Here is a 12,850-nt window from a genome sequence, read left to right on the forward strand (position 1 = left end):
TCGGAGTGTCTTTGCAGGTACCACCCCCCATCTCTTGGAACACACAACTCGGAGGCGGCTCCCAGACGTAAACCAAGTCGGAGACCACACTCCTCCAGCGCTTGGGCCTCAAACAAGTCCAACCACCGTCCGGTTCTAGGTAAGCCCCGGAACATTGGCGCCGTTGCCGGGGACCCGGAGCTCAATCCTTGATAATGGCGGATGATCAACAAGATGGTCGGACAACCTCTCGACATGAATAAGATGAAAGCATGTTAAAAAGAAGCTGGAGTACAGCTTCTATGGATACCAGAAATCCCGTAAAAACTTCTCCCAATGGGCAGAGGATATCAAATAGGGATGATGATTCTACTTCTACAGTTAAATTGGATTAAATCAAACAAAAAGAGAAGAAAGCAACATCCCAAGGCTATTGTAGAAGGCAAACCAAGACGAACTCGAAAGCCAATTGAATAAAAGAATTTTCAATTCAGAAAATTCAATTGGCAAAAGAAGTTACGTGAAAAAAAAAAAAGAACTCGAAAGCCAATTGAATAAAAGAATTTTCAATTCAGAAAATTCAATTGGCAAAAGAAGTTACTTGAAAAAAAAATGAACTCGAAAGCCAATTGAATAAAAGAATTTTCAATTCAGAAAATTCAATTGGCAAAAGAAGTTACGTGAAGAAAAAAAAAGAGGAAAAGGGAACGTGACTAATCCCAACCTCTTCGTGAAATAGGATGGACAATGGCATCTGTGCCGACTTACAATCTCGGAAAAATCCATGATACCCACTCATGGAATGGAGCAGTTGAATGTTCCAAATACACAGGTTTTATAAATAAATAAAATATCCCATATTAGTCAGTAATTGAAGAAAGAAGGGAAAACGTTGTTGATAAAAACAATGAAACCTTTCTTTTCAACTTATGCCAAAAAGTGCAGCATCAATCCATTTGAATGCAACCCAATCCGACAATGAAGTGATGAATCCAGTTTTTTCTTCATTGGATTCACATATCAATTACAACAGAGCAGTGAATAACACGAAAAATTCACTGGGTACATCTTTCGTTGGTTGCTCACAAATTACATCACTGCCAATGAATATGGAAAGAAATATTCCTGCGGTAGAATTTGATGTTGTTTGCACACCAATAAAGATGGATGTCTTCCAGGAAGAAAACTGGAATCTGATCCAAAGAAAAAAGAAAGTCGGAGCGACAAAGGCCCAGTATTCATTGGAGGGAATAATGGTCAGACTTTTCTTTAAAGGTCGGATGAGTTGGGAGCTCACCAAAGAAAATCCGACCTCTTTTAGAGAGCTCACAAATAAAAGTCCGACCTCTTTTAAAGGTCAGACTTTACAATAAAGTCGGATGAGTTGGGAGCTCACCAAAGAAAATCCGACCTCTTTTAGAGAGCTCATGAAGAAAAGTCCGACCTCTTTTAAAGGTCAGACTTTAAAATCCGACCTCTTTTAGAGAGCTCACAAATAAAAGTCCGACCTCTTTTAAAGGTCAGACTTTACAATAAAGTCGGATGAGTTGGGAGCTCACCAAAGAAAATCCGACCTCTTTTAGAGAGCTCACAAATAAAAGTCCGACCTCTTTTAAAGGTCAGACTTTACAATAAAGTCGGATGAGTTGGGAGCTCACCAAAGAAAATCCGACCTCTTTTAGAGAGCTCATGAAGAAAAGTCCGACCTCTTTAGTATCCGACAAAGAAAAAATCCGACCTCATTTTGGAGTCTGTAAAAAATCCGACCTCTTTTACGATCAACTCTACAATGAGGTCAAAAACCTCGAAGAATATCAGAAAGAGGATCCGACTTCTTTTAAAGATCAGAGTCTACAATGAGGTCAAAAAACCCCAAGCTTAGAAAGAAAGCCCGACCTCTTTCCAAGCTTAGAAAGAAGAATCCGACCTCTTCTAAATATCCAAGCTTATGAAGATAATTTGACCTCCTCTGAGGATTCAAGTCTACAAATAAAAATCCGACTTCCTTTAAGAGCTTACAAAGAAAAGTCCGACTTCTTTCTTAAAACCAAAATCGGACAAAGAAAGGCCAACACCAAAAAAGATCTCAACAAAGTCACTTAAGACTTGAAAAAGAACTACTACAACATACTCGACTTACTCGAAAACAATCTACCTAGATTGTGCCATGTCTACAACAAAAGGGATACTACAGCTAAAAAGTGCACCTTACTTCCTGATGCACACCTTTTTGAAGTGACAAGATCCAAAGGGTGTAAGAAGTTATAAATACAAATCGTGGTCTAACCTCATTAAGCCACTTGTACTAAAACAAGCTGGTAAGGGGCAAACCTGAAACGAATTGCAAAAATAACTTGAGGGCAACGTGATCATAATCAAACATCAACACGAAGAGGATGTAAACCCGACGTCACAACAATTTGTTTAAAACAAATTGAGAAAGGATGGCGATTTATAAGGATGCCTCCTCAAGCCAAGAGATAAGTATCCAACCTTGCTAAGTTGACACAACAAGTATAAAACAAGTTATCCGACCTCCCAAAAAGAGAGTCCAAAATAACTTGTAAAAGTCACATAGCAACAAATAGTAAGATTCAAAGAATGGCATGACTGAATACTCGAGTCCGACTTTATGAAGCTCGACCTCGAGTAGGGGCACTGGCTTATCATGAAAGCTAAGTCCAAAATTATTAAAAACTAAAGACAACATTCTACAATGATGCTAGAGCACGAAAGAAGAACGTGGCCCCCTTCCAGAAACCTGAGAGCAAACTCAGATAAGGAAAGAGCTCTTGAGACAAAGGATGGCTACGAGATTCGCCGCAAAAGACCTCATCTTGATAAGAAAAATATCAGGCTACTGAGTTCGGGCGAATGAAAGCTGACAACAAAAAGGATAGGACCCTACAAGATTACTGAGATCTTAGGAAAAGGTTATTACAAGGTGACTGACTTAAACAGCACCGAGCTACCAAGGTCGTGGCATGAAAAGGTACTAAAAACGAACTCTACTCCCTGATGTACTCTTTTTCCAACTTCATGATTTTTTCCCAAAAATTAAAGGATTTTTTCTGAAGAAGGGTTTTTAACGAGGCATCGTAGTAGAGACTAAGGGATCATAGATAGTAAAAAACCCTTAGTAGCAATAAAAGTACCTTCGCAAATAAATAAAGATCTTTTATCTCTTATAAATTCCTTCTCGTTTTTCTTTCTTTCTACGAAACGCACCGACTTAAGCTCGACAAAGCGTGAAAATCCCATGAACCGACCTAGATGGTCGTCAGGATAAAACGACGAGGTACAAGTCGGTGTAAAGAGGTTATAAAAGTCGATCGTAATAAACTCGGAAATTATCTGACTTACAAGTCAGAAAAACCGAGAAAAAAGGAAACGCATCGCAAAAATAACCTAAATCATAAGAGCTCAATAAATCAAAAATTGAGTGTAAGGAATACCAAAAAGAGATTAGGAAACCTATTGAAAGCACTAAGGCAAAAGGCTGTCCCGAGTGTTAAAGAAAACTTAAAGAAAGGGACAGTCAGCCAAGTAAAAGGTTTTCCAAAAACAAAGATCAAAAAGGTTTTTTCTAAGATTACTGAAATCTTAGAAAAGGGCTACTACAAAGTGTCTAACTTCGAAGGTGAAAAACTATCCAGGTCGCAACACACCTCCAACATAAGGAGATAAAACAATTCCTTATGAAAATTGATTTTCTACAATTAACACACACCAATTGAAGCTCGATAAACCGCGAAAGTCACGGGCCGATCATATAGAAATCGCCTGGATGAAGCGACGAAGAACCAATTGGTGGAAAGAAGTTACATATGCGAATTGGAAAGAAAACACCTCGAAACAGCTCGGGCCAAACGGGTTGAAAAAGTTGTGTTTAGAACAAGTCGCAAAAGTAACTTAATATGCCCCTTGAGGCATAAATACGATCTAACAACTCGATCCACACGGATAACAAATGGATCGTACAAAATCTCAAGCCCAGAATCTCATCTCTACAAGTTCTAAAAATAAACGACCTAGTCGTATAAAATGGAACACTTTCACAAAAACAAGTTGTTCCAAGAAAACTCGTTCTAGCATTCACAACAACATAAGGATAACTTGGATAAAACGAGTTATGCCAGTCAACCATATTTTCAACGAAATTGTATCAAGCACAAGTCGTGTCTATCTAAAAGCAAAGCTTTAAAAGTGATTTGTATCAAAATGAATCACTTCAAACGACTCGTATAGAAACGAGTTAAAAAGGAAGGATTGTAAACGTTTTTGAGCAAAATCGAAACGTAAAAACTATCCTCCAAAACAACTTGGATAAAACAAGTTGTATCATACACAAGGACAACAACCTTGTAAAAACTAGAAAGGGGAGGGAATAAGCATATAATCCTTTCACCTAAGGCGCCAATTTATGCTCGACAAAGCGCAAAAATCACGAGCTGGCCTTTTCAATGGTCGCTCGGATAAAGCGACGAGGTATAAATTGGTGTCCAATGGTTATAGTACGGCTTGATGATTTAAAACAACTCAAGCCCATGAGTTAGATCGAGTAAAAAATAACCATATGATCTAAGTAATTTAAATTGCGCAAAACAACTTGATATATAACAAGTTGTGCTTCAAAAAAGTGACTTGTATAAAAAACAAGTCATCTAGAAAACTCAGAATGAATGAGTTCAACAAAAAAAAGGCTTCATTCGAAAATCCTTTCTGCTTGATTGCTCGAGTCCGACTTCATAAAGCTCGACCTCGAGCAGGGGCATAATGGATAAAGCAACGAAGTCCGATGGTTATAAAGATGATCTGATAGTTTAAAAGGACTCAAGATAAACAATTTGTACTTGAAACAAGTTGTGAAGTCCTAAAAAACAGCTCGAATTTAAATGAGTTGTATGAAATTAGATCAAGAAATAGCCACGTTTTAATTAAACGATTTGAAATGAAACAAATCGTAAGACCTTAAAACTACTCGCATCGAACGAGCTAGATGAGGTTATATTAAAAAATAATTACAAGTCTCAAAACAAGCGATTTGTATTAAAACAAGTCATGCATCCTCAAAACAGCTCGAACTGAACGAGTTGTACCAATCAGTCTTAGAAAAAAGACTTGGCCAAAAACAAGTCGTTTAAAGAGGGAAAAGTATTTATAGCACGCCAGGGGCATAAGGGTAAATTGACGCGATCATTAAAGAAACGCGCTGTTACCAATGTAACTGCTCCCACGTGTAAATGCGAAAACCCCAACAGATGCGACGTTTGATTAGACTTGGCAGTCGAGAAATTTAAAATCACGTCGGTTTTTAAAATCACGTCAGCTACAGACCAAGTTCAATACTCGAATCCAACTCATAAGCAAAAGAGATTGGACTCGAGTAGGGGCACTGTTACTACCCTGACCCAACGGTATGGCCCAGGTCCAAATACACCAAAAGGCCCAATCCAAAGATTGGCCTTTGTTATTCACCGACCTCCTCAAAAGAGGTCGGACTCAACACAGACTTCTTTCCAAAGAAGTCGGGTTCAAGAGATAGCTGGCAGATAACGCTTATTCAAATAAGTAACTGCCCCTAAAATCTCTCTAACCACTTCTAGAAGCCATATCCCAACAATCCCTAGATAAAGGGATGGTTATCCACCTAAAAAGGTGGCACTACTCCAACGGTGGTTATTGGATCACCACTATAAATACCCTGACACCCCTCAGGTATCTCTAAGTTCCAATACATTCTAAACCTGCTTTACCCCATGCTGACTTAGGCATCGGAGTGTCTTTGCAGGTACCACCCCCCATCTCTTGGAACACACAACTCGGAGGCGGCTCCCAGACGTAAACCAAGTCGGAGACCACACTCCTCCAGCGCTTGGGCCTCAAACAAGTCCAACCACCGTCCGGTTCTAGGTAAGCCCCGGAACAAATTCCATTTCTAATGGTAAATAACTGCCCCTATCTTAAAAGATGCTAATAATAAATAAAAAGTTATATATTAAAAATATATTTTTAAAAATAATTAAAAATTATATTTTGATGTAATTTTTTATAAATATTACTAAAAAAATATCACATTTTTATTCTTAAAATTTAATAATTTTATGTTAAATAAATTTTAAAATAAAATTATTGTATGAAAAAGATAAACTTTTAAAAAAAATTTAGATTATATAGATAAACTCTAAAAAAAAAAAATTATCTGCTACTAAATCTTTCATGTATTAAATTAATAGTTATCTCAAAATTATCAATTAATAATATGTTATCAAGTCTATAAAAAAATAATAATATATGACCAATTGAAAATTGAAAAATCCGTGTGCTTGGCGAGTTTCCACTTTGCTGGAAAAGAGAGCAGAATCAACTCTTCCAGACAAAACAAACAAAACCATGGACTGACCCCAAAGCCCTATGGGCGACGGGTCTTAAAAACATGGTGCTCATAGCCGACACCACAGTAAACCAACAATCAAACCCAAAAAGGCAAAAACAAATATATATAAACACCACCCCCATGGCTTACTCTTCTTACTTCAAACTCATCCAATAATCTTTCATCATGTGTAGGTCACCCGATTACCCATCATTTTCAAAGGATTCGCAACATTCAGATCCACTCACAATCACAGCTTTCTATGTTCGCGTTCACCCTTCACTGTTCGAATTCCAAGACCACGAACCCGATTTCCTGACTCTCCTCCTCAATCCAGCAGCTACTACCATTTCTCTCCGTAGGATACGGCTTCCCAATCATGAATTTGTATACGCAAGCAAGCAGAATGTGCGAGCCACGACCAACGTTATGAGGTTTCAACTCTTCGATGGGAAAACCAAGCTCTTGAAAGGGGCTATAAGGATAGGAGACGACAACTGCGAGGTGATCCCTTCAATTTTAGGGGCGGAGATTTGGGTTTCTATTGCAACAAAATCTGCTAAGACGGTTTGTAACAACAAAAATATGATAAAGAAGAAGTCAAAGTTAGAGGACATTCCAGAGGAGGCAGAGCTTCGTGCTGATGATGGAGATAATCCAGAAATAAAAGAAGCCGCCATACACTTGGAAATGGATTTGGAAGTACTGAGGAAAGCCATGGACATGGGGATTTGGGCACTCTGCCTGGGTTTTGGTTTCATGGTTTCCAAAAGCTTCCATCACAGCTTCCGTGCACGCCCAACATTCTTTTAATATATAATTGTCGCCATCTTCGTGGAAAATTTTTGGTTTTTTTTTTAGATGTCTAATTTGAACAACTTGTGTATATTCGAAAGAAATATAAATGGTTAGTAGGTGTTGTGAAAATATTTTTTGTTTTTAGTTGTTTGTTTTTATTTTTAAAAAATGATCCGCCGGGTAAATTTTCTTTGGAAAATCCGCCACAAATTGTTTACACTAAATTCGACGGTAATTCAAAAATATTTTCTGTGATTTATGTTCTAAGAATAATATATAAACTTAGAAATCCGACGCAATATACGCGTCCTCCGTTCTCCTTATGTACGGTAGTCTGTGTGGACGACCGCGTCAGTTAGAAGAGTTCGACGACAGCTAGTAATTGTGGTGGCATTATATCGATTTTTCCTTCCAAGAAAAAATAAGAGAAATTTACGGTATTGAGAGAAAAATGTAATCCTAATTTGATTTCATAATCGACGGGAATCATAATTTAATTTAAATTTTAAATTAAAAATTACTCGAGAGCAATGCTAGGGGTCAGTAATTTTTGTGATTGTTAGCCATCAACTAATCATTAATGATGATTTGATGATGTGAGATTGGTGTGAGATTTTATTCAATGACTCAGCCATCAACTAGCCATTAATGATGATTTGATGGTGTGAGATTGGTGTGAAATTTCATTCAATGGCTCACCTTCTTCTGCTGATTACAGGCCAAAATTCAATAAAATTGCTGACTTCTTAGACTTTTCCATTACTCAAAATTAATTAATTACCTCTAATTTAATTAGATAATCCTAATTTAATTTTATGACAAAAGAAAATCATGATTTGATTCAAATTTTAAATTAAAAATTATTCAAAATTAATTAATTGTATCTAATTTAATTTTAATTTCAATTTAACCTATTATATACTTCGTATAAAATATATAAAATATATATTAGTTTCTCATACTTTTTCATGTTCAAATACAAGGAAGATTTGGAGGATATAAATGTTCAGACTTCAAATACATTCCATGCATGGGACGAGACAAATATTACATCCATATTCACTCATTCATTTTTAGATCTATCATCATCAAGAACTCAAATCATATAAATTAATTAAATAAATATTTTCCCATTTCCTAACGAATTAACATCCCATATTTTTTAGGCAAATTAAACACCCCAAATTACTACTCATCAATAGCAATCAACAATTGAGATCTCCATAACGAACAAGAACGAAGAAGAAGATAAATAGCGGTGGTTTGATCCTGTTTCCTCCCTCACCAATTTCTCTCTCGTTCCAATTTCCAAACATGGCTGACGCCGAAGCTCACACGTGCACAAAGAAAGCATCCATGTTCACCGACCCAGCCGCAGCATTGGCAAGCACGCGTCACGAATTCGGAGAACACGGCGGCGTAAACATGTCCATTGAGGCATCAGCGACATTTACGGTAATGGAGCCTGAGACAATGAAACGCATGTTCGCCGGCGAGCTAGGTCCCGACCGCGACTTCTTCATCTACAGCCGTCACTTCAACCCCACGGTGCTAAATCTAGGCCGTCAGATGGCCGCCCTAGAAGGCACGGAGGCCGCTTACTGCACATCCAGCGGGATGTCCGCCATATCGTCGGTGCTCCTCCAGCTGTGTGGGACCGGGGGACACGTGGTGGCCTCCACAGCACTCTATGGTGGGACCCACGCACTCCTTGCCAACTTCTTTCCCAAGGCGTGTAATATAACCTCCACGTTCGTAGACATCGATGATATGGAGGCTGTGGAGAGTGCCATCGTGGAAGGGAAAACGAAAGTGTTGTATTTTGAATCGGTTGCCAACCCTACCCTAAAGGTCGCTAACACGCCAGAACTAAGTGCATTGGGACATAGACACGGTTTGACTGTTGTGGTTGATAACACCTTCTCTCCCATGGTTCTCTCCCCGGCTCGTCTCGGAGCTGACGTCGTCGTTCACAGTATCACAAAGTTTATCAGCGGTGCGGCCGACATAATCGCGGGTTTGTTTATTTATAACTTCTTTGTTTTTTTTTTTAGAAACTCTTGAGAATAGTAATTTTTATTTTTTTACTCCTTATTAGTATAGTATGAATATTAAATTATTTTTAATAAATAAATTTTATTAATTTATGTGTATAAATTTTAAAAATATAAATATTGTTAGAATATAATTAGAATCAATTAGGATCAATTAGTCTGAATATTTATTATAGAATATTTTATCTTTATTATTACGATTCTTTTAATATTTATAAATATTCTTTTATATTGTATCATTTTAGATAACTTAACACACTCAATAATAATATACAATTTTTTTCTCTAATTTAATCTCTTATTTTTAATAAATATAAATTATTGCTAATTAAATACCGATAAAATAATCAACAAAGATTGCTCATTTTTTATACTTGAGTCAACACTTTTTTTATAAAATTAAATTAATAAACACCTGTATAAATATTTTAGACTTTTAATATATGTATATTATTTTATTTTATATTCTCTTCTAATTCAATGCTTGAAGTAAAAGAAAAAATAAAATATTTCATATACAATAAAAAAAATTATCATGCTTTTGAAAATATTAAAATCACAATTTTTGAAAAATCAAGTATTATACTATATTTTTTTCATTTAACGGCTCTTCGACTGCACATGAATTTCTACTATAAATTAAAATTAAACACTTGATACCATCTAATTTTTTTTCAAAAAAAAGAATCCGCACCCGTTCTTGGCCTGATTATTCATGTGTCTTCTCTTTGTTTTATCTTTCAAGTTCACGGGTTGCATTTATATCTATATCCATAAATTTTGGAGTAATTTGACTCGGTTATTAACGATGAAATACTTGGTAATCGTTTACGTGTAAAGACCTTCTTGTTTATCTCCAGATTACAGTTATCCTCCATCTTATCCACGTCTAATACGATGTGTATTAATTACTAAATCTACATCTATAATAATAATAATTCATTTTTGATACATTTATAAATTTCCTAAATTTTTAATTAATTCATCTTACTTCAACTTTTTCGTATTTTATGGTGAAAATTTTAAAATTACTCCATCTTTACGTATAGTTGATAACTAAAAACGGTTAAATAATTTGATTGAATCTAATGATTATTAGTGATTAGTTATCAACTTTACGTAAAGTTGACTGCACTTGAATTTATACCATATTCTTAATTTTTTTTATTAATAATTCCTATAAAAAGCAAAGAAAACAATTTCATACCCTATCTTATCTAATTTTTAGGTTTTTTTTTTTTGGTCAAATTTTTAGGTTTCTTGACAATGTGTTTTGAAAGTATTCTATTTCAAATTCGATTCTGACTACGGAAATACAGGTGCTGTATGTGGATCCGAAAGCCTATTGAATAAAATGATGGATCTGCATGACGGGCCCCTAATGTTGCTTGGCCCAACCATGAATGCAAAGGTGGCCTTTGAAATCTCAGAGAGACTACCACACTTGAGCCTTAGGATGAAAGAACACTGCAATCGTGCATTGGTGTACGCCACAAGGCTCAAGAATCTTGGAATCAAGGTGATCTACCCTGGCCTTGAGGACCACCCTCACCACCAACTGTTGAAATCCATAGCCAACAAGGATTATGGTTTTGGTGGGCTTCTCTGCATAGACATGGAGACCGAGGATAGGGCCAACAAGTTAATGCACTACTTGCAGAATTGCGCTCAGTTTGGTCTCATGGCTGTTAGCTTGGGATATTATGAGACCCTCATGTCCTGCTCTGGCAGTAGCACAAGCAGTGAAATGGATGAGGAGGCGCGGCGACGCGCCGGAATCTCACCGGGTCTTATAAGGTTTTCTGTTGGTTTTGTTGGGACACTAGAGCAGAAGTGGTCTCAGTTTGAGAAGGCACTCTCTAAATTTCACGAGTCTGAGTTGCCAAACAAAAGTTAGTTATCAATATTTAAGAGTATATTGTCCAATTATTAAACTAAAAAAATTAGACTAAACAAATTGAATTAACGATAGCTAAGTGATAGTTCTTTATGTTTCTGAAACTTGTATATGTAACTTCTTTAAAATTTAGCGTTATTTCTAAGGTGATTCATTTGAATGATTCATAGGCTTAGTTGAAAGCACTTCATTGTGCAATCAATCATTAAGTTGCCGTTATTACAATTTTTAGAAGGATGATATTATGAAAATATTTTTCAAAATATACTAGTTATTAGGAGTGTAAGTTATTGAACTGGACTAAAAATTATCGCAAAATTGAATCGTAAATTACAACAACCGATTTAAAAATCGAAAAAATCGGTTTTTTAGTTCTTTTTCTAACAAAACCGATTAGTTCGGTTTGATTTGGTTTTCGATTGATTTGATAAAAATCAATCGAACCGAACCAAAAATATGCATCCATATCAATGTTTTTAATCATTTTAACCTTTAAACTAACAACAAAAACCTCCAACTCCTAACTATTTCAATGTTTTGCTCTTATTATTTTAGTTTATTGATTATTTTGAACTTCTAATTATTGTGATTCATATTTTGCTCATTAAGAATTAAAAATCGAAAAAATCGACCGAACCAAATTGCTGTTGATTCGATTCAGTTCACTTCGGTTGTAAAAATAACAAACCGAACAATTATGTATCTATAAGAACCAAATATATGGATTCGACTAGTTTTTGATCCAAAACCAAACTAAACCGAACCGAAAACCCACGTACTAGTTATTATGGATATATGTAGAGTAGGCTTTGAGCTTATATACTAGCTCCCGGAAGTTGAGCTCTTGAAGCTGTTAACGGAAGCTAGAGCGGCGTCTCTAAACAAAGTGACATCCGTAGATCCACAAACCAAATGGTACCCACGCTTCTTGAGCTCAACACCACCCTCTTGCAAATTCCGATAGCTAGGAAACCCCGCTAGATGCGGGCCTTTCCCAGGCCCACGGGAATACTTCAACTCCAAAACGGCATCTTCCGCCGTCCTCAGCTTATCTGGGCCCAGGCCCGGACCCAACGGGCCTAACATGACGCAGTCAACTCCATCAACTGCAGCTATATCTTTCACGCTCTCCAAACCAACCTCCGAATCAATCTGGCAGCAGAGAATCAATATGAATGTGTGATGCTGAATCTGCAATTCTAATGAATGGTATTGAAAAATAAAAGGAGGATTAAAAAAAAACCTGGCAGATGATTAACAAGTCATGCTCGCATTTGGAGAGGTAGTTTTGGTCCAAGCCATAGTTGGAGGCTCTTACAGCGGGGTGAGCAGCTCCGCGGACCCCTTTCGGCGGGTATGCACAGTATGACACAGCATCGCGGGCCGACTTTGGGCTGTTTATGCCAGGAAAGATGAGGCCCGCTGGGCCTATATCGAGGGCCTTCTTGGCCCATACTGCGGAACTTTCTGGAAGCCTGATGAGGGATGGGGTGTGAGTTGCGGAGAGGGCGTGAAGACAGGAAAGGACGTTGGGGATGTCGCCGTAGCCGTACAGCATGTCGATGACCGCAAAGTCAAAGCCGGAATGGGCAGCTATTTCCGCCATTGTTGGCGAGAAAGTGGCCAAGAAGAGACCGTACAGGGGTTCTTGCTCCCTGTTGCCGACACTGATTAGGCATGCTTTTAGAGATTTCGACTCCGCGGCCATTGTTTCTCTTCTTCGCCTCGCTCTTTGCTTATAAGGAC

At 37.2% G+C, this 12,850-nt stretch overlaps 3 protein-coding genes across 3 annotated transcripts; 2 read left to right on the forward strand and 1 right to left on the reverse strand.

Annotated features, from left to right (window-relative positions):
* Window positions 1-6,309: 6,309 nt before the first annotated feature.
* On the forward strand, window positions 6,310-7,408 carry LOC130972958 (uncharacterized). Its single transcript, XM_057897310.1, has one exon. It carries the CDS (start codon window positions 6,542-6,544, stop codon window positions 7,166-7,168), a length of 627 nt encoding a protein of 208 aa, XP_057753293.1. The 5' UTR covers window positions 6,310-6,541; the 3' UTR covers window positions 7,169-7,408.
* A 957-nt stretch (window positions 7,409-8,365) lies between these two features.
* Window positions 8,366-11,104, forward strand: LOC130973889 (methionine gamma-lyase-like). The gene is made up of 2 exons (XM_057898574.1): window positions 8,366-9,170; window positions 10,527-11,104. The coding sequence occupies exons 1-2, from the start codon at window positions 8,468-8,470 to the stop codon at window positions 11,102-11,104; spliced, it is 1,281 nt and encodes a 426-aa protein (XP_057754557.1). The 5' UTR covers window positions 8,366-8,467.
* Window positions 11,105-11,796: 692 nt separating this feature from the next.
* On the reverse strand, window positions 11,797-12,850 carry LOC130976486 (uncharacterized). The gene is made up of 2 exons (XM_057901359.1): window positions 12,348-12,850; window positions 11,797-12,256 (listed from the first exon to the last, which is right to left on the reverse strand). Exons 1-2 carry the CDS (start codon window positions 12,810-12,812, stop codon window positions 11,927-11,929), a joined length of 795 nt encoding a protein of 264 aa, XP_057757342.1. The 5' UTR covers window positions 12,813-12,850; the 3' UTR covers window positions 11,797-11,926.

Source organism: Arachis stenosperma, chromosome 4 (genome assembly GCF_014773155.1).
Source record: "Arachis stenosperma cultivar V10309 chromosome 4, arast.V10309.gnm1.PFL2, whole genome shotgun sequence".
Classification (NCBI taxonomy): Eukaryota; Viridiplantae; Streptophyta; class Magnoliopsida; order Fabales; family Fabaceae; genus Arachis; species Arachis stenosperma.